At 30.9% G+C, this 23,828-nt stretch overlaps 1 protein-coding gene across 1 annotated transcript; it reads left to right on the top strand.

Moving 5' to 3' along the window:
• On the top strand, positions 1-22,297 carry LOC115447942 (protein obstructor-E). The gene is made up of 5 exons (XM_030175248.2): positions 1-142; positions 18,782-18,840; positions 19,086-19,248; positions 20,745-20,939; positions 21,793-22,297. The coding sequence occupies exons 1-5, from the start codon at positions 97-99 to the stop codon at positions 22,011-22,013; spliced, it is 684 nt and encodes a 227-aa protein (XP_030031108.1). The 5' UTR covers positions 1-96; the 3' UTR covers positions 22,014-22,297.
• Positions 22,298-23,828: the final 1,531 nt, after the last annotated feature.

Here is a 23,828-nt window from a genome sequence, read left to right as displayed (position 1 = left end):
AGGAGTGCGTAGTCGCGAGCGCTGGGGTGTCTGCACGGCTGCTAGTGCCGCCGGACCAACACCGACGCCCAGACGTCGTACAAACAAACACACAACATGAGTAGTGCACAGTTCGTGATTTTAGCCGCCTGCCTTGCATATGGTAAGGATTTTGATACGTAATACAATGTAATAGGATTTAAATTCGTGTAACATTTTTCTGGTTTTATTATTTTTTAAATTGAAACTGTTACTTTTAAAGAAATTTATATTTTAAGGTTAAAAAATATCTTATTACAATGTATAAATTATATTAATTTAGCCTCAATAGTTAATAATTTGTAAGGACAAACATGTGTAGTCGACATTAACGTGGATTTAGCAAATAAATCAAGTAAGTAATTTGACTAAATCTTACTAGAATGCGTGTTCTAAAATCGAATATAATTCACAAGATAACACTCTATCTAATATGTCAAATTAGACATTGAAAATAATTTTAGAACGGCTCGGACAGACTTGTTATTTATGCGTCGGTGACATATATATAATATTGAGCGATTGAGGCCACAATTTTTATCGCCTTCGCATAATTAATTTATATTATCTTTTCTCACAAACCATTGTATATAGAAACAATAACATTGTGTAGAGCTAAATGATGTTTACAAACAAAGCAAAAAAGGAAAAGTATTATCCGCAAACTCATTACTGAGCATTTAAAAAAATCTGTGTTGGTCTAAACTTCGTTAATCATAGTAAATAACTACATTTGACGTACTCGATATTTTTCTACCTAGGACACAAAGATATCTTAGTAACAGTGCCACAATTCCCCTAAGTGTCTTAAAACATAAAAAAATATAACGTTTTATTTATTTGAATAATTCATAATCACCTGAATTAATTTGTAAAAAGTTACTTTGGTTGTAACTTTTTTTAATTAAAGCCCTACCAAGTCACCTACAAAGAATCAACAAAATACAGCTACCATAGTTGATACACATGCAAATTAAGTTTAGACTATTTATAGAAACGAAAAGAAAAATAAATAATTAATATTTAGACGAGTATATAATATAACGAACGGCCCGATTACGTAGTAACATTTTATTGGTTTTCGCTCTAAATAAAGGCATTCAACTTATTAATAATCAATCGACGTATAAATTGACATTTTATTTACGTGGGAAGCGATAAAAATAATAAAGTACAGAAGGTGTTCCAAAGTAATTTGTTTCGAAACTATTTTCTATATGGGTTTATAAGACGTCAAGAAGCAAATAAAATAAAAACTGTTAGTTAATTTTTATGTAGTCATAAATTTAAAAATAAAATATTAGCTATTGACGTATCGACTTTATACTTTTTTATTATCTTATGCTGTATGGTTTAGTATGATATTTATTTACATGTTTCATGATATATGAAAAACTGTTTATAATTAGCTTGCGCGTGCAAATCAATATGGTACTGATAAGTGAATGCATATTAAAATTATTTTTCCTATCCGCTTAAAGTAAGTTTGAGAACAAAGAAAAACAACGAATAAATGTAAAGTTCTAATATAATTATGAATTCTCAAATGTAAATAAACAATAAGGTTTATTTATAGTCATCACTATAGTAATAAATCAAAACATTTCCCTGTTTTTCTGTGTACAAATATTTTCAGTTGTGTGTATTTTATTTTACCATAATAAACAACGTTTACACACTGAAATAAAAAGCTTAATCAAAGTTCTTTCACATAACTTGAAAAAAACTGCTTACTCATTTAATTTGAAAACACAGCCGTCAATCTGACACTTTGGAGTCATTGTCATTAGTAAGCAACTTACAAGCTTTCTAAGCATGTTGATTATATTCATATAATATTTATATGAAACATCTGGTTGTTAACCATAGATCCAACCCACGGTAATGATTCCAACTGATACAAAACTAAACCGTACTAACAAAACGCGGATTGAATACGAGTCGGGTCATGGAAGCATACAGTACGTCAAACCTAACACCCAATTAAATATGATCAATTAAAAATTGGCCTCTATAATTGTTTCAAACAGTTTCCTTCTGTTCGCCGGTAGTTACTCAACCGATTTGAAAGGGAGCCGGAATCGAGACCGTTTGTGTACGAAACTCAAGGTCCGCGCCGAGCCTGGCCACAACGGCCTGTGGGGCGACATTTAAAAATATATGAATTATTTGGGCCGGTCCAACCGGCGGTTTGTGTTGCGAAACACATTATGTTCATTTAATATTATGAAACTTTGATTTTAAAATTGAAGCAAAAATATATTTCATGGTGGGTTTTTGAGTAAAATGTTTTAAAATTTATCATTATTGTCGATGTTATTTAATACGCTTAATAGCGGGCTGCAAGTATTTATATTATAGTTTGACTCTATTCATAAAATAAAAATCTAAGAAATGACAGAAATGAAACATTAAACCTTCGTTACATTGTACTTTTTGCGTTTAAACAGTTCTGTAATGAAAACGCTATATATATGCAAACTCAAAATAACTAATGTTAATTTATGTGAAGTAAAGTAATTACAATTTGAGTGCATTCTGTTTTGGCGCAACACATATCATACTTAGACGTTTTAATGGCTAAGTTACAGTTACGACTACAATATTACGTCGAAATAATTCTGGTTTCTTAGTAATTTGTGTTGTGATTAAGCGAAAAATGTATTTTACCGAAGTTTTTAAAACTCGTTAGTACACGCGACAGCAGCGTTTATGTATTTACATTATGTATGATAAGGCTTCATAATTTTCATCACGCCATTTAAGCCCAAAGGGGTAGGCATAAGCGTAACTGATGTACGCGCTTTCCGCCAAACATATTCTGTCCTATGATGTGATGGCGAGCCTATCGCCATATCGGGCACAAATTCGAGACTCCGTATGTATACTTAGTAGAAAAACCCAATATCACTTTACCTGACTCGGGGATGGAACCCGAGACTTAGCCGACAGTCTTAACGTACACAACCACGAAGTAGTCCTTAGTTTAAGTAAATGCGTATTTTAAAATGTAATATTCGAACCGTAACCTAGTTCTACAACATTTGACCTCTATGAAAATGCATTAGATTTTCAGATATCTTTTTATTAACATAATATGTAATACATAATATACTATGTGGGATTTCTTCAAAATACTAATGTGGTTTTTAAATAAATTGCTTCTTCATAATTTTTCAGTCAAACGTCTTTTGTTGTGTTCTCAGACTTCGTTTGTAATTCACGCGTCTCTCTTTCATCTTGCTTCCGTACTTTACATTTCACTCCATGCATCCCACTAAAGTACCTTTCCGACATATAGCATAACATTATGTTACTGTCAATACCAATGTTTCAAAAGCTTTTAATTAATGTTACCTTTATCAAATTTTATATAATTACCACAGCACAAATATTAGCCATTTGATCAGAGGTAACAAATCTAGTTCAATATGAATATTTGTAAATCTTTATAGCTAAGATAATTGCATAAAATTGTAATGACGTGAAAAAATGTAATACCCGTACAAAAGAGTTCAACGCGCATCTTATGTAAGGAACAATGTAGATTTTTATCACACATGTAATACTCATGATCATTTTGAAGTAATCGCCAAGCATTTTACTTTTGCTGTTTATTAAGATATACAACGAAGATTATATTGCTTTAAATGTCCTTATCTGATACTTTATAGTAAAAATAATTTACTTTATGTATATCCATTTCTCATTATATATGATCCATTATTTGTCTGATAATCAATATTTCGTACGCATATCAGAAGCTATTTAAGTACTTCACTGGTGCATAATTTTAAAGCTTGATATCTTCAAACTACTACTCCTGAATGACAATGTTTCTGTGACGGTACTGCATAATCTTGAATATAATTAGAATCAATAACAAAGTGCAGTCACGTGAATAGGGAAATAAGGGTACTTTAAATTATTATTAATTTTCTTATAACGTATTCTATGCTATATATTCTTTGTGAATTATCGCTTGTATTAACGGAAAACTTTCCATACCTGAAAAATTCTCTATAAGATTTTTGAGGATTTATGAAGTCTGCCAGTCCACACTAGGTCATTGTGGTGCACTGAGACCTTATCCCTCTCAGTAGTAGAGGAAGCTTGTGCCCAACAGTGGGACAGTATATGAACAGGGCTGTTATTATTATATTCTATAGGATAAAAGTACACAGAGGAGTATAAAGTAGAAAACTCTTTTTTTCTAGACCAGAGAACATAATTCCCATAAAACGACATATATAAAAAATAAGTATTTGGCCTTAAATTCTTTATTTATTTAAACCTGTTTTTAAAAGACATAAATAAACCTTTAAAATATCAAGAAATCAATAAAAATTTATGACTTTTTCGGCAGCGGACGTCCTTTCAAATACAAACAAATCCAAAAACATTTATTCGCACAACACCATGACTCAAACAAAACAAAGATTATTTTTTATAAAATTTGACCTTTCCGATATAATTTGATATTCCACAACGTCAATGAAATGTAATCTAATAAATTGTAAAAAAATGCGTATCTAATTGCTTTGAAGAATTAAAAAGAAGTGAATACTATTTAAATTATTATCCAACGTTTGTATACAGACCAGCGATTTAGTGAGCAGGTATACGGATATCTCTTATAATTTGTGGATATATTTTGCACTTATATCATTGCTTTCCCATCTAACAAATCATACGTTGGTTATAGTTTTGTGGCTGCAGTTTGATGTTGTGAAAACAGCTCTAACCCAAAAAACATAAGAGTTGTTGAAAGAATTACGATCAGACAAAGGCTATTTCCATTTACTTTTGTAGAACTTACATAGTACAGGACATTTTTGTGAGGTTCTTAAGTTGCCCGATTTAGTTATATTATCTTTTGGTTTGTAAAACTTAAATCGAAAATAAATACTACAACAATAGTGTCTCGGAACGAAAATCCATTTGCGAAAAAACTTTTTGGGATTAGTTCTAATTTGATATTTTCTATGCGCGATAAAATTCAAGTATTAAGAATAAGTGCCCTGAGGTATTGATGATATAATTTGTTTTGCTAATTGAAATACAGTTTTAAAAAAATTAATGCTATTGATATTATAACATGCTTTTTTGTAAAGGCATGTAAACTCTTACACATATAGCACTTTCTCTCGGTGTGAACAGCAATTAAACCATGTATACCTATGTATATACAATATCGAACATAGCATATGAGCTCACGACAATGCCGTAATGTTAGACAAGTATTTCATTCACAATTCGTTGAATTTACATAATACCGAACATAAATACCAAAAAGTATCAAAAAGTACAGTAGTAGTTAAAAGTAAATACCAAAAAGTATCGGAGACAAAAAAGAACTAATTCAGAATAATCGATTCATTTTACAATTGGGTCATTCCAAATACCGTAACGATTTATAAGTCCGCCATAGTTTACGTTAAGGTTTAACTAGAAGTATGTAAATTATCGCGAGATCCTCAGATTTCCTTTCAAAGCCAGTCGCTGTTGCGTCACACGTTGCCACTCACAACCCATCTGATGTACTAAGATTAACGTAACTGGATACAAGCAATCAAGTTTTTGTCAAATGTAAGGAAGCTAGGCGTTGTTTGCGGCTTTGCCTGGGTGAATAGTTTTTCCCACTACAAAAGTTCCTGAAACGTTACGATGCCTGTGCTATCTATTTTAAAAAGAGATAAAAAAATCTATTATTTCCCATGGGAAGAATTACCAAGATAATAAATAAGATAATGGGCGTAAGTGTTAATCCAGGATATGGTGTTCCTGTTTGCCAAATTCTATGCAAATTTGTTCAGTTGTTATTTCGTTTACTTCTAACAAACATACAAATATCCATAATTTGTCACTTTCACATTTACAATATCAGTAAAAACTAATATAAGACAAGATAGTAAGATATGTAAGACATACAAATGGATAGGAATCGCAAACATACAAACACTTTTATTATTAAAAAAGGAACAAAAAAAATGTGGAGTATCATAGTGTACGAAACGTTCTGAAAATGTAATTGTGTTAAATAACATTGATTATTATTATTTCGCTTCTTTAAAAGAGGTCCTGCATTAAGTAAATAAAACCATAAAATAATTATAATTGGCATTAAAGAATTTTAATTAAAGGAGATTAAGATTTCCACTGCATTAAAGTATTTCCTGCATCAAATGTCTTTTTTGCGTCAATTCTAAAATTATTCAGTCTTTTGTTCAAACATGAATAACTTTAATTTAATAAGTAATAAGAAATGTTAATAGAAGTTGATTATATGTAATATTATCCTTTTTTGTTTAATTAAAACAATTCGAGAAAATGATAGAACAAATAAACGCTATGCGATTCTGAATTCAAATATATTGAAAAAATAAATAAATTAGCAAATTAAACTTATTGTCTCATATCTGTATGCGCTAAATATCAGCACTGTAAGTTCTCCAGTTAAAAGAACATTATTTTTAGCTATTTTAATACCATTATGAGATTTAAGACTCAAAGTATAGAGCGTAATGCAGATGCTTTTAAAATTTTTTGACGGTGCTATCTCTACTTCTTACGGTCATCACAAAAATTGCTCAATTCATAATTTATTTGCAAAAATATATGTAAACGTCCACGCAAATATAAATCTTATGTTCAACATAAAGATCTTTCAATATACATACCATATTAATGACTCTACCAAGAGCACAAGCGCCAAGGACTTGTCTATCTTATGTATCGCACTTGTTCAACAGTTTGTAACCGATAGCAAGGAGAAAGGTAATGTTAAATGAATCAGCAGAGCGCCTCGGAATATCTGATAGGTCATTGGTTTTCTATTCGGCGATAACATTGCAAAAGTACGGAAGGAGTGAAAATCTCTCTTTACGTAACCACGGCGTTTGAGTTCTTCTGCTGTTTGTAAACTCGTCACGTTTAACGTCTTATTAGTTGTTGTGATGTAATCGAATTCAAGATAAAATGTGACTGATATCCGATGGAGGTCATATTAATAGCGAATGTCAACAATTTAAGTTTAATATGCTCTCCACAGTATAGTTCGACTCTAATTATTGTCTACATAAAAAAATATTAACCAACCTCCAAAAACACTCATTTTTGATTTTCTTCTGGCGCTGCAAAATGATTATATAGTATATTATAAATCCAGTATAGTCTATCTTATTAAGGAGATATGTTAGTCACCCCTGATTGATAATTCGAAACGAGATACTACGAATACTTGTTGCCTATTAATTGCTTTCAAGTTGGAAACTAATTTATACAGTACCTTATCTCCAGTCTACTACTAAGGCTCATGTTTGCCTCAAAAAAAAATAAAACATTAAAATTATCGTTGCTCAATTTGCATAACATCCGAAGAAGGTGATTAATTTGATATATTTCGCTACTGGGGCCTTATCGGTAATGTATTGACTTATTTGTCTAGACTGTAGACGCTATTATAATAAAGATTTCAACAAGATTTATAGCTAATGCTTGTAGCTGAGCATCAACAACACAAGTTTAATCTGCTGTCCGTAGCATTATTCGACTCTATTTATGCAACAGAAATAAAAAAAGTAGATTCAAACATCAACCATCTTCTAAAAACAATCATAACACAAAAGAAGTACATTCAGATATAAACATAGTCAAAATGCGTTTTCCTTTAAAAAAAATTACTATAAAATATGCGTATATGTAAACTATACGTTCGTTATAAATTATGAAATTATGTTAATTCATATTCGATCCTACTATACTATAAAAGTTAGTGAGTATGTGTTTCGTAAAGTTTTAGCTTGCGAAAACTTGCGAATTAATTGTTTTACGCATTTAATTTTACATCAGTACATTTCGATTTAGAAATAAATCATTTTTGTTTAGTAACCTGACGCAGAATGTGGAAACTACGTGCGCACTATCTGTTATACTGGAATTTTCTCATTATATGCGGTTTACTTAATATGTTGACACGCGTACTACAGTTTAATAAACATATTAGATTATCCGCTTCTCGAAGCACTACTATGCGATTAAAATAATATTTCATTGGAGAGCTATTTTCAGTGGCAATAAATAAATGATTGTTAAGTGCGTAAATTGGAAGTTTCTGTTCATAAAATATTTAGAAATCGATGAATTTTTATCCAACAAAGTTTGTAAAATATCGTGTATTTATGGTCAGACAATTATATATTTACATACACAATTTACATATGCATTGCAAGTCAATATTGCTCCATACATGAAGAAGGCAAAAGCCTTGACTCAATGCCTATAAAAAGTTAAATACAACCAAAAATTGTCTAACAGGTATTTTTAGTTGCAATATTAGAAACTCTTGTTATGTATATGATTGTGTGATACCTCATTGCAGGAGATATCACACAATCCACGAATATGGTTTTATATTTGAATATAATCATTGGCGAATATTTATTAAGCATTTTCCCATCCAAAAGTTTAGCTATAAAATTGTATATTCATGGTTTAATAAGCTCGTAATTCACTGTGTTAATGACCAATTTCTCGTAATAATTAATTGATTAGCATGATGCGATATAAAAGAGTTGAATTAGATATTTTATTAGAGAAAGCTAAAAAAGAATATTCAAGATAATATGAATGACGTTTCAGAAACTACTACACTACCTTATTCCTTTGTGTTAAATCCAAACCCTACTTTCATTGAACAATCTATTACCCGATTTAGTTTTTAATGTTTGTTTATTGAGTTTATGTTGTTATCAAAAACATTCTGCAAAGCGACATCTATATATAAATATGAAATGAAATAAATTTTATGCACATTGAGCGCACGGACGAGTGTGAGATTTGTCATAATTAAAGTTTCTATAGACGTTATAAGATATATAATAAGTGTTACAAATATATTAAATTCGACGATCGAATTTCGACCACTGGACTATCACTGGTCAAGTATAATTAATATAATAAGCAATTTTTATAAATGTATATTTATTACTATTTATAAAGCTTTTTTCTTATCGTTATAAATTACTACGTGTTACTTAGTGCACCACTCAGCTTCGCTCGTGTTAAAAGTCTTTTGTAATACAAAAGTCCCTAAATTACTGTACCAATCTATAGCGCCATCTGGAAGATGCCAACGCTATCTATTGAAAATATTTTTAAAAAGTCCATGGAAGTGAGTTAATTAATTAAAAGTGGCCTATATGTTAATCCAAGACAGGATCTAGCTGTGTGCCAAATCTTATCCAAATCCGTTCAGCAGTTTTTAAGTTTGCATCGAGCAAACATCCAAACATTTTTACAAACTTTCGCATTTATTTTATTAAGATATGATAAAATGTAGAGTCACAAAAAATGACAGATTTTTTACCTTTGTTAATAATATTACATTGTTATTTTTCTATTCATTTTAATGCAGCATATAAGTTAAACTGTTTCCCTGATAACAAATAATAATATTTGTATATTTCTTCATTGAGAATCAAAACTTCTTGAACACGAATACGAAATACTCCTTGCATATTATATTAAAAGATTCTAATATCTTCTGTTATGCGCTCACACAGATGTATATTTTACATATACGTGAATATTAATTATTTTTAACATGATTGGCTTATATGAGACATTTGTTTCTAGTATGCTCTGTATGTTTTAGTTTATTTTTGAAATTGATAGCAGGTTTCATATATTACAGAGTTTAAGAAATAGTGCACGAAATACAATCTAGGTGATAACGCACTTTAGGCAACCGTTAAGACATCACAGATAGCAAGCGCAATTCGGAAACTATTTATGTGCTATATATTAAATATGTACTGAGGAGACTCAGGTACCGCACGCACAATGCGTCTTCGGTTTATAAAACAAAGACGTATATACACACGTCCTTCTATCACTCTATGGAGACTGATAAAGTTCAATGATCTTTTCTTATTTTTCTTGCTTTGAATGACGAGACGAGCTTGCCATTCACCTGATAGCAAGCGATACGACCTCCCATAAACAGTAGAAATCCATCCAAAACCTTCAATTACAAAGTATTGTTTAGTATTCCACTGCGCTCGCCATCCTGAGATGAGAGTTTAAGTCTTATTATGTCCAGTAGCTACACTGGCTATAATGTCCTTCAAATCGGAACACAACACTCAACAGTAGCTGTGCTGTTTGGCGGCAGAAATAGATATGATTTTTCAAATGATTCGAGTTCTAATCAAAAAGTAACCTTTGGATTAATTACTGTACCTATGTCTATTTCTGGCACGAAAGTGCGCAAGTATTCCAGTCTACAGGATATTGTAGCCATTCTAATTACCAAGCGTTGTGACACGACATCTTATTTAGAGTGACGAGCGCAATGCTGTCCATTGCATATTACTGGTAGTTACTAGCACCACCATCTAATGAGCAAACTCGTCTAATCAATTCTTGTTTAAAATAGATTCAATATAGTATTAAATGCGTATTAATGTAGATATTTGGATGTTTGTTAAAAATGAAAGAATAACAGCTAAACTGTTTTAGATGAAATTTAGTTCACAGATAATTTTACTCATAATCTTGAGATGAGAGACTTGGTCCCACTATACTCAGTGCGGGAACTTGGTCTGAGTACAGTGAGACCAAGTTCCCGCAGAAAAGTCGTAAGCAACATTAGGTAAAGACAAAAACCTCTACTCACACATGTAAACGTCAATCTTTACTAATCACTTAATTAAACAGTACATACAAATATGTTTAAATGCATTGTGCACACGATAGTATTTGATATTATCTATAATGCTATAATCTCACAGTTTGCTAGTGTAGTTACGTCAAGGCAATCCGCTCGCAGGCACTTTCGCCCGTCCACTGGGCAGATAAAATGTTACATGTGTCAAAAATAATATAGTAATTTATAATTACAACATTAAAATATTTTCAATTGGTAAAGGGGTTTCAAAATACAGCAGCTTTAATTAGTATATGGTAACTGGATCGTGTAAAATAGTTTATGTAATTATTTTTTCAGTGTTACTTAAGATATAAGTGGAGTTTAAAATTATTTCAAATTATGTATATTTATGTAACCATTTTATTACATTACTATTGCTTGTTCAAAATATTTATAAAAATTGTCAGTAAATACCAAATTTACGATTAAATAGATTAATTTATTACAATCATAATTTATTGTTGTAAGAAAAAGGATCAGTTCAATTAAAATAACCTTTATAAATTAGAAACTATATCTAACCGCAGGATGTTATTTCTTCGTGCTGAATATCGGTTCATACAAGGATTTTAAGCATTTATATATGTACAGTGTGGTAGCTATCAGCTAGTTAATAATTGATCTATTATAAACAACATTTTTATTTTGAAATTTAAATACGGATTTAAATATGATACATTCTTTAACTGATTGAAAATCTAATGATTACTCCGTAAAAGTTAAGTTTTGATATTACCAAATTTTCAGAAAACCCAAATGGTAGATACACATACCTCAATTATCTTTAAAAAAAATGAAAATATCGTGCAATAACTCACATAGCTGACAAAGTGAAATAACTGCGAACATTTTAGCGGCCCGACGACACACTATCGCTCGGACCATGTCCATTTACTATATATCGCAAGGTCGAACTCAATACAGCACAATTAGGTCTTGTAACTTAATAATTACGTGTCGTAACTGACAACTCGAAAAAAGGTTAATTTGCCCTCTACAAATTAAAAAATGAAAGTCGTCTACGGTTGAAATTGAATACTGATACAGGGTTATTAATTCGCTTACAGTTTCTTCATGAACTATAAAGGTAAAAGTACAGCTAAAGTAAAATTGCCAAAACAAAAACGTCGATAAAGTGTTAGCTATAAGATTTATAATGCAAACGTTACCATTTTGACAAAAGTAACAGTAACTTTGACAGTTACTAAAAATAAAAATTTAAGCCTTAAATATTACTAAATGGAGTAGATAAAAACTCCAATATATCTAATTCTGTTGCTATTTGAATTTATAATGTTAAAACCGGTAACAATAAATATATTGGAAAGCGTTTTGTCTCGAGATGAATATAAATGACATTAAAACGACTTACGATTAAATTAAAACCGTTACTGAAGATACATTCAAAATATATATTTCTTATAAAAAAACCGGTTCGAATAAATATCAGAAAATAATAACGAGCCATAATAAATTTGTCTTTCTGGTAACATAAGTAATAAATATTGTTACAAAATCACATAAAAACATTTAAAAATATCAATTAAAATTTATTACCAATATTTACGGCCCCTTTATTATAGTTTGAAAGCAGTCACGCGTAACTTTACCAAGTTTTTTGTTGGCAAATTCTTTACAAATTATGCGGTCAGTTTAAACCAACCGAAATTGACCTTGCGGTCGAAATGTAACAGTGACTTTGAATAAATTACGAGGTTAGACGGAAATTACAAATAATTGTTACATTACTTGTTTATTGTCACAACTTTGATTTAATAATAACTTTTATCTGCTGCGCTTGCGCATATGTTTTGGTTAGATTGCTAATTTTAGGGCAATGGTTAACTTTATGGTAAAAAATGACAGTTGTAGTTATTATTGCATAAGAAATTTATTCATTCTTCTGAGATCTACTTAATTGTAAAGTTCATCAGATCAATAATCAAATTTGGTAAATCAACGCAAAATGTTAACCGTAGGGCTCGAAAGGAATATTTAATGCAACAGGGGTAGGGACATGCAACAAATAGGTTATAATAAAAATATAAGAAAAAGGGAATAAAAAGAGCTATATGAAGTTTCTTTTATAATTCCAGAGATCGGGGTCTATGCCAAGAGCTCTAACTATCACAATTTATTGTCGCGTGATATTTTACATTAGAGTTTATATATAATATAACGATTGCAACGTGTGCAAAAGAAACAAAATATATCTCTCACATCTCATAGCTATATTGATTGTCAAGAATTATAAAAATAACACAGATGTTTCTCTTAAATCTTTTCTATTTAATGGCCTGCTATATCTCTCTGTAGCAGCGAGTAATTTATTATATTAACTCCATTTTGTGGCGAGCAAGCGACAACTTCGACAAACTCACCAAACTTATGAATCTCGATAATTTTTTGCATTAATATCAACATGCCAAGGCGACAATACGACCCACCTATGAAAAATGTTCTAACCCACAAATTATCCAAAAATAAGTTAAATACGCAATTAATTCAATTTTGATACTGTTCAGCAAACACGCCAGGACTATTTATATCTGACACAAAAAGTATGTGTAAACCAATTCACCTATATTTTTAACGTAGAAAAATTCAACTGTAAAAATAACAGTCTTCAAATGTTTATAAGCAGTTGGTACATTTGGCATTAACGAGTTATATGACATTTATTATTGTTATGCATAATATTTGATATTCATTCACTTCTAACTTCCATAATTATAATCAGTTTAAACGAAAATGAAAATAGACTGCTCATATCTTAATTTGTATTGAAATCAATCATTAAAATTATTACCTATTTTGTCTATATAATATCGCTTTGGTTCTATAACTATTATGATATATATACATTTATATAATATGTAGCTTTGCTCATGAAAACCTATTATTAAGTCCTCAAATGTTATTCTATAGTTATTAAGCTGGTAATTGTTGGTTCTCCTAAGATATAATTAATAAATATTATTATATGATATAATATATAAGATATGTACTTTGCCAAATATTTGATTATGAGAACGTATAATTTATTATTTCAAGCTGTTTATAGTATATTAAATGAATATAATACGATTTAGTGTATTAATTAATATTACTAAATCAAGAACCATATTTATAACACAACTTTGGAGTCATTCTCTATATTGTTAGATAAGAATGATATCATAGAAATTACACGGTTTAGCATAAAATATACTTTCTGAGGTATTTATGAAATTAAAATTATCCTTTTGTTTCTATTTTTTAATCTTTCTAGTCCTGCTTTATTAAACCCCTTCTGCTTCTTCTTTGCTCATTCTCACTTTAAATGGAGTCAGCTCCGAAATCATGGAAATTAAACACACTTTAACATAAAATATACTTTCTGAGATATTTTTTAAACTAAAATGATCATTTTGTTTCTATTTTTTATTCTTTCTAGTCTTGCTTTATTAACTTCCTTCTTCTAGCCCTTTCTCACTTATATGGGGACGGCTCTCCTAATATTTCTGCGCCAAGCTGTTCTATCTTGGGTTGTCAGTTCGGGTATTTTATTTTGTTAAAAATTTTGATCATACCATTAATATTGACAGTATTAATTCATAAATGTGTTTTCTCACCGCATCTTAATAACGTTATTAGACCTCGTTGACCTGCAGCAACGACCTTTATTATTACATCTATTAATATTCTCCAAACTGGAAACGAGACAAACATGAAGGCATGCTCACCACGCTGGACTTATCGCAGTGACCAAAATAAGCAAGTTTAAAAACCATATTATACATACATATATTAAACAATATATATTATTGCTCATTGAGGCTGTAAACAAATATATTGTTATCCATTTAGATACTTCTATAGGAATCGTATATAATCATTTTGACATTGCTTTACTCAATGAAATTACATAATTATCTTCTTGATAACATTTTACAATAAGTTACTTGAACTGTAGATGTAAAATAATAAAGTGTAAGTTTCCAACAAAATAAATATCAGTAAAAATAATTTTAATTTTACAACCCCTAATGCCAATACTACTACTCTAAGAGGATTAGTCGCAACGGCAAAATTACACTCTCAATCTGAAATACACTCATGCAGACGCCACATTCGCTCTTAACTATAAAATAATAAAAACAATAAAAATTAAACTTGAAGTTTTTGGCCAAAGTATTCGTTATTCGTGGATGATTTTTGGGGTTATGTTAGCAGAGGTAAACACGAGCATGTAGTTTCATTTATTAACGCAACGTCAAAATGACCCTGTACATCAAATATTTTAAACACTACGTTTTCCCTCAGTACCACGCAAGGTTGACTGCTAGGTAATTCATAAATTCAATCTTAACATAATCTATATAAAATTGAATACATAAATAAAAATTAACTGCGCATAAATAATCCTATAAAATGAATGCTTCAAATACAAACAAAAATAGACAAAGAGATAGATCACTTCATGACCGCGACACATTGCCAAAGAACTAAGTGAGTGTGCCTAATTACCCACCAGGGTCATATTAATTAAACCGTGGACACTGCGTACATCGACTATTGTTGGCTCGAAAGTAAAAGTGGTCGAGGTTGTTGATACCGTGGCCGAGATCTGCGTCGTGACGTCGCTCACGAGCTCTTCGTTGATGGAACGTGCCTGTACGTTATATTCTTTCTAACTTTATAAAGGCTGTAAAAAATCTATTCTAAAATACGACGGTTACATTTTTTTATTTGATAATGGCTGTAAATAATTATTTTAGAAATAAAAACTAAGCTGTCAGTAATATAATATTTGTAGTTCCATTTTTAAAATTCAATGTCATTTAAATAATTAAAAATAAATATCTTTAAATTTAAAAAAGGAACATACCTATCAATAACTATATTTTTTCAAAGGTTACGAAGAGTAAACGATAATAACCTAAAATAAGTTTTTGATATAAAACAAAATACAGAACAAATACCTTTAATTATATTTTCAATTCAATAATAAACTAAACTTTATCTAATTTGGCGTGTATTAAACGTTACAACATTCCTAACAATGTAAATTATGTTAAATACACTGTCGGCACAGATAACATAGCGGCTAGCATACTGGATAGCATTTCGCAAACTCTTTACGAAATCCGCTCGGCGGCAAAATGCGTGGTATAAACTGTATCGATACGAGTAGGTCAATAAACTTAACTCGCCTTATAAATCTTGATCATTTGTGTTATACAAAATAGCTGGACTCAATAAGCAAGAAAATTATAAACTGCCAAATCTTTAAAAACAAATGAAATGATTTTCTATACCTACACGATATAAATACAAGAGAGGAATTAAATGCTTTACTTATAAAATATACACGTGAAGACTCGATAGGTACCTACGCTGTGAACACTATACGCACCACCTACTCTATATATATTTAAGAAATGAGTAAAAAAACATGCATAAATCTACTAACCTTTTAATTACTTATTTTGTATTCGGTGAAACTGACAGATCTATAGGTGAACAAAACGATGGAATTCATCGATTATTTTATAAGTTTTCCTTCATTCAACATGGTATATCTGCACGAATTAACTTAAAGATATATCTTGCGATAAGATAATTTCATGTTTTGTATTCGAAGTTATCTTTTATGGCCGAAACCTATGAGTGTCGGTATCTGTCAACATTCGCGCTATAAATTCTTAAGATTAAATCCACGACCCTAGCCCTGATTACATACTTACAAAGAGTCACGAACACAAGTGTGTAAACAGTTTATTCGGGTATATTCGCTTCTCATAATTCAGTCATGTTTATTCGCCAAGTTATTCGGCGAATTATTCACCAATACTCTAAATGGATTATATTTGTTCTCTACCTTAAATACAGTCTAAATAATATTAATAGTCATTTGTAGTTCATAGGAAGTATTTGGCAATAATTAAAGAGTTGGGCGGTGTTTCGCAAACATTAAGAAATTGCTGTCCGATATATAAATGCTAATTTCGGTTGCGACATTTAGGTTTAGTAAAATGAAAGGACTTGGTTTGGTATGCGGCGGGTTAGGGTAACAAGGTTTATAGTTTGCACTTGATATATTTTGTTATAGAATATTGAACCTTTTATACATTAATATTAAAATGTGTTTTTAAAGTATAAATGATTTTGAAAGAAACCTGACAGTGGACGAAATAGTTTCAACTAAAACAATAGAAATTGTCTAGTCGTCATTACAGATGTAATTAATTGCAATAAAATTTGAAATATTGTTAACTGTTACATCATTTTACTTTACTCATCTGCCTCATAAAAAAGCAAAAAAATAATTCGTAATTGCCATTATAGCCTACCAGTTTAGAACGTACAAAAAGTAAAGTTAGGAATTTGATAATGCGTCGATGCAAGTAATATAGCATTGCAATTGTTACACATTAAGGTATTCGATCCTAGTAAAATATATCGCTTAAAATAGTCTCGTCATTCTCACATCTTATTTCTTATTTTATCACATCGTAAATTAATATTATAAATAAGTTTTTGAAAGTTTTTAGATGTTTGTTCACATTTGCTGTTTTAGCCGAAAATATCTAGATACTTTATATTTGCTGCCGAGCTTCACCGCCCGGTGTAATAAAATGCGTGCCACTGCCGATCTTAGCTTACAGGAGATTCCGTGGAGTAATTGAGGACGAGATAAACTCGTAAAAATTCGTTTATTTTTAAATCTAAGACAAGTTTTTCTTGGAATGAGGGATCAACAAACTATCAAAACTAACAAGCTTAAGTTGTTAGTTTTAATGCTGTTTTTGATAAAAATATGTTTTTACTTTTTACAAGTTTTATTTAACTTATTTTAATTAACTTGCAATGTTTGAATGTATATTCGGGTCAAATCTTGCAATGAATTTTAAAGCAGTTTTCCTCAACCGATAAAGATGTAGTTTTACATACATATTTAGTTTGAATGACAATGTATGGTTAGCTTAGTGATGTTATTCAAAATTCAATATGGCGGATGATCCATCGATGACGGACCAGTTAAATGTTGTGTGTTACATCCAAAATAAGTTTCTTCAAGTAAATAAGGACCAAAATCGTTACAAACAAAACTAAAATGTGCTACATGTTGACCGTAATGACAAAATTGCAACTAATTGGTGTATGCTCGACCTAGTAATAAGTTGCTTAACGTCACGCCTCGCCTGGCATAACATACAGGCTATTACAACGAAAGTGACCCCCCTTGTATCGTATCATCAACCTGTTCAAGGTCTGAGGCTCATGGATCACTTGGTAGCTCTTGATAATGAGAATTTTCTAAATAAGCAAGTCCACATTGTTAAAATGTCTTTCTATGGCTAGGAGGCTAGGAGGAATTTATTCGTTCGATTCCAAATTGGTTTTGGAAACGAATGTATGAATCCCTCTTGGCAAATTTCTGAAATAACGCTCAATCTCAAATGGAGATCAGCCAGATATGCAGGAGATATTATAGTATACGGGTGCACTCTTTGTACATTTACTCTTATAGTCAGATGAGACGGCATTCCGACATGACCGGAAAGAGATCAGGCGCAGGACCGCTTTACGTACTTTTACAGGCATAAGGTATCACACCGCCAACTTCCTGACTCCGAGCTGTGATTGTGTAATTTTTAAGACGGAAAAACTCAGTCACAATTATTTTTAGCCTGACCCGGGATTATTCATACTACGCACGCTTTACCACTACGGCACAGAGGAAATGAAAAAAAGCAAATATATAAAGCTCGTATAACCCAAAATAAAGTCGCAGATAAATATTTAGAAGTATATTATTTCTGTCGAGCCACCATTTGCATGTATTCAAATCACCCATCTGTCTCTATGATTTGCTAATAGCTAAATGTTAGTTGTTGATTACAAATTGTTGAACTGAACTAGAAAATTAGCTTGAAAGGTTCAACCTAATAACTTTGTACTATTAAAGATGAAACTGCCCTTTTCATTATACCTATTTAAAATATAACTTTGCTCTTATAAATTAATGATACAAAAAGTGATTAATTACAATATGTTTTTTTACAGCCAGCGCAGGAATTCTCCTGGAACATGCGCCAGCTTGTCCAGAGCATTACGGAGTTCAGGTATAATTATTTTATTCATTATTATTTTTTAATAAATAACATACAATTTTTTGTGGGTAAAAAAGATCCCAAAAAGTTATTATTCCAAAACTGTCCTGTTGTGTATATGGGTAAAGTTCGGTTTACACATAATTAACCCATTGGTATTCGATAAAAACGTAGTTTTCTCAAGAACGTTTTCTGAACGTTTTATATTTAAAGATTATCTCAAACAATTTATATTAAAATTTTACGTATATTTCCAGGCATACGCGCATCCTGAACTGTGCGACCAGTTCTTCCTTTGTACCAACGGTACCCTGACCGTAGAGACTTGCGAGAATGGACTGCTGTTCGACGGCAAAGGCGCCGTGCACAACCACTGTAACTACCACTGGGCTGTCGACTGTGGTGACAGGAAGGCCGACTGTGAGTTTACGCTTTATTGATTCAGATTTAAAGTAGTTAGAGTGATAATCTAAAAGTAGTTCGAAGGTGTGCCGCAAGGTGGCGCTTATATAAGCTAGGTTATCAAGATTTAATGAAAAAAATATTTGTGTAAAATTTGCAGGTAGACAGGCTATATAGGCCCCAAAAAGTATGGTAGAAATATTTGTAAAATACACAAAACAAATCCTTGCTAAATTAATTTGGATCATAATGTAACAAGATCGTATTGTCATAATATTGTTGTTTCTAACCCCTGATTTAGATAGTTGCTGAGTCACAATTTTTCATAAACGCCTGTGTCATACCAATGCCAGACATCGTCTTAATTCTAAATCCATGTCAAATGCAGTAAACTTGGCATTCAAACCTATAAACATATTATAAATCATATATGTGCGACATTTACAAACGATAAAATCAGTTTTTAGAGATCTTAAAAATAAAATGAGAATAGGAAGGAGATAATTTATATCCTAACACTATAATGAACAGGAAATCGTTTGTTCAATAGATATTTTGTATATTTATTATACCACAATTGCCATATAACCACAAATAAGGAATTATCTAGAAACTTCCGTTTACCATAACTTTGAGTAGTCAGCCACAAAAATTGCTAACCAAATTCGATACTTCAAATCACCTATACTCGTTAAATTTAATTGAAATATTTTTTTTTTTGTATGAAGTTAATAAAGTAAAACCTTCTTAATTTTACTTCTGTTAAAAAGTGTTTTTGACAAGAAAACAAAACTATAGGCGGTTTGAAGATTTAAATTTGTTCAACTGCTTATATTGCTGATTGTACATCTTGAGTTTTAAATTTGGAATTTGGCAATATTAAACATAATTTATGAGTCATATCTAATGATGACTTATAAATTTATTAAAATTAGCTTCGAATATAAATAAAAATTTATTGCTACCGTTCCTAATTAATGGAATTAAAAAGGAACGTGTATCCTTGATTTAATCTTAAGTTAGGTTCAATAATTTATTTAAATGAAGCCTAGGAAGATTATTATTAATATATGTCTCTAGTATTCAAGTATCCCTATATATATAAAGTATAATAACATTGAGTTCCTATATGAATACACACATGTTATAAAAAAATATATTCTACGTTATTTTGTATACATAATCAAGCATCCGTATCTTGGTGTGTTGGCTATAAAATAATTTCCTAAGAGTTATAATTACTAAAAGAAATGTATGAAAGTACATAATCGTCTGAAGAGGATATTGCTGAATATACGTAACAGCGCGATCGATACGCTATTAAAAGTAATTTGCTGTTTTTTTACAAGATTTCTATCTGACATGCAAATGCATTGTAACGAAATAATAAGAATATACAAAAATTGCAGATGAAAATGTGGGCTCTTTCAAACCAACTTATACCACACAGAGGTTATGACGAATCCTCTACTCTACCAAGAGTTCAGAATATAATTTGTCAATATTTGTTCTAGTGACGCCCTTAAGCACTCCCGGATGCGAGTATCAGTTCGGCATCTACCCTGACAGTCACGAGTGCTCCACCAGCTACATCAAGTGCGCGTACGGCATCCCTGAGCAGGAGCCGTGCACGCCCGGCCTCGTGTATGATGAGCGCATCCATGGATGCAACTGGCCCGATCTGCTGCAGCCTTTCTGTAACCCTGAAGGTAAAAGATCTAGATGATATAGAAGATAGTTCATTATGGTATGATACGGGCATCCAACTAATACACATATGATAACGTCGCAAGCCGATAATTCCAAAAATTGCACAGGTCTAATCGGTCTAGTTAAAATTATTATAATTATTTTAAAATTCAAATCCTATTAAATATAACAGCATATATGTCAATATATCATAAAACATATTCCACACAATCGTTGTTTGAACATTTTTATAAAATAAAAGGTGATATGATAATATATCAATAAATTAGAATTATAATAGAGTGACGGACATATAACGATGAAATAAAGTCAAATGACAAAGCTAATGAAAATAGATTGTGCACTTCCTAAATGTTGTTAATATTTATGGTATACGTGACTGACTATTTATAGCATGAAGACATGAATAATGCATCTCACAATTTCAAACGACAAATATTTCTGCGACATAAACTTCCCAGTCCTATTTACATTAGTAACTTAACTGTTATTTATTTTAAATACCTACTACATACCATACTTCGAGCAACCATATCTGTATTTCTATTTTCTTGTTTAAAATTTGTTTTAAAAAAATACATACTGACCAATAAAATCTTTCTATATCTACGATTTCAAAACGTTAATTTATTTCTTTTCTAAAATACCATTTTCCAAATAACCAATATTAAAATGTTAGTTACAATTATTCTCATTTCAATGTACATTCCTATTTTTTCATAAAAACGTATTACACCATTTATTTTTTAACTTGACTATACGTTTACAAACACACCGCCTTTTGGATGAGCGCTTTAGGCACTAACAGCCCTTTTTACACGTTAAGTATTAACTAAATATTTATATTTACAGCGGTTGTCGGCTTCAAGTGCCCAGCTAAGGTGCCAGCTCACACGCCCGCGGCTAAGTTCTGGCCCTTCCCCCGTTTTCCCGTGCCCGGTGACTGCCACAGACTGATCACGTGCGTGGAGGGCCAGCCCCGTCTCATCACATGCGAGGCAGGCAAGGTCTTCGACGATCAGAACCTGACCTGTGAAGATCCTGAATTAGTCCCCCACTGTGGTCACGCGTGATTTCGCCATCAATCTAGTATTGCAAGACGAAAATGATAAGTAATCTGAGTATTTATCCTGTCCTTAATATATTTTTGTGGTCACAAATCAATACAGTTGATCTATTTGCAACGGATCGACTTAGTCCCACTAAACTTACTAAAGTACCATGAAAGTAGTGCTTCCTCATTATACCCGTTTTCGTTTTGCAATACAACACTCATGCCTATAATTTAATTTCTCAAAAAAATAATTGGAATATCACTTCCACCGAGTCTTATTTATTTCTACTAATAATGCCTTATTCTAGAATCGGTTTTATACAAAACATCACAGTTGCCAAATGCGAACAGAATTGCGTGATATTAGTTACCATAGAATATGTATCGTATATTAAAAGACGCATAATATATGTATCCTTCATTTAGTTTTCTGTAAATATAACTGTTGAAAATAAAAGAAAATGTAAATAGAAAAATGTGTGAGAAAATAAATAATATATTAAATTAACAAAAGTATTTGCTTTTCATTTATTTATCAGTTAGAGAGACTTATTGTGTTCTAACTTTGAGTTACGGTGCTATATACGCCGTCATGTATGGCTATCGGGAAATTCCAACAAGACTTTCCTCAGAGTAGTTCCCTCTGAGGGAGTTTATATAAAATATTAATAAATATCTTTCAGCGTAAATAATCTGCATTATGCCTGTAAAAGTGTGTTGAACCCACCCCAAAAATTAATTGTATTAATTCTAGTGGAACAAAATTACACACTAGGCATTAAAATTCCGCAACTCCTTTATTACATGTACTTTTTAAGCTTTTTAGTCCATATTCACCCTCTAGTATTCATATAATAAACTATGTAATGGAAAATAGAGTATTAAATGGTGGCGGCCTAGATTTCACGCAACTACTGGAAAAAGTAGATTTTGATTAATTTTTTCCTTTCAATATATTGTTTGAACAAGGATTCTAATGACTGTTAATAATATATTTTACTATTAATAGGCTTGCTTCAAAGCTATTTCATTTTGCCACTAATAAACTAATTCAAAATTAGGTTCTCCAAAATATAACATGTTCTCAGTCCTATAGATATAATTAGATAGTTATCTTTAGTTGGCCTATATTATATTTCTACTACATTTGTTTTTTTTTATCAACAAGCCCAATGGAGTTATTTTTCCGAAAAAGAAATAAAATAAAGCGGTGGTAATCTTGTGTACTTAAATATTCACGAAATACTTTTATACATAAGTGTATTCTACTTTAGCTATTGTCATAAATAAAAGTAATGTAATATATAATATTATGTAGTAATCAACTACGAGAACTGCAAAGAACTTTAAACATAGCTTGCAAAAATGACTTCTTAGTTATAATATCTAAGAAAACATGAAAAGGCGTTGATATTTTTTTATAATAAAGAGTAAGTAAATAAGTAACCAATATCACAAAATAAAGACAAAAACATCTTGAATTATAAATTCAATTATTTCACATATGTTTTTTTTGTTGTTTGATTTTCCACTTCCGTGCTCATATCCCGAATATTAGAAAAGAATAATGTATCATCTGTTTTTATTTTTTGCTATTTGTTTTTCACTTCCTTGCTCATATCCCGAATATTATAAAAGAATAATGTATCATCTGTTTTTATCTAAGTAGGCTACAGTCTAACAGATATGATAAGCCCGACATTGTGTGCCCGTATGTAACAGTTGAGCTATCTACAATCGGAGATAAACAGTGTGAAAACATGTTATTAAAATGATTTCAATAACTTGTAAAAGATTTATGGTCTTATTCATAATGAAACCCTTATCGAAGGTA

This window comes from Manduca sexta, chromosome 28 (genome assembly GCF_014839805.1).
Source record: "Manduca sexta isolate Smith_Timp_Sample1 chromosome 28, JHU_Msex_v1.0, whole genome shotgun sequence".
Taxonomy (NCBI): domain Eukaryota; kingdom Metazoa; phylum Arthropoda; class Insecta; order Lepidoptera; family Sphingidae; genus Manduca; species Manduca sexta.
Note: the sequence above shows the minus strand (reverse complement) of the source record. Positions and strands in the feature narration are given on the sequence as shown.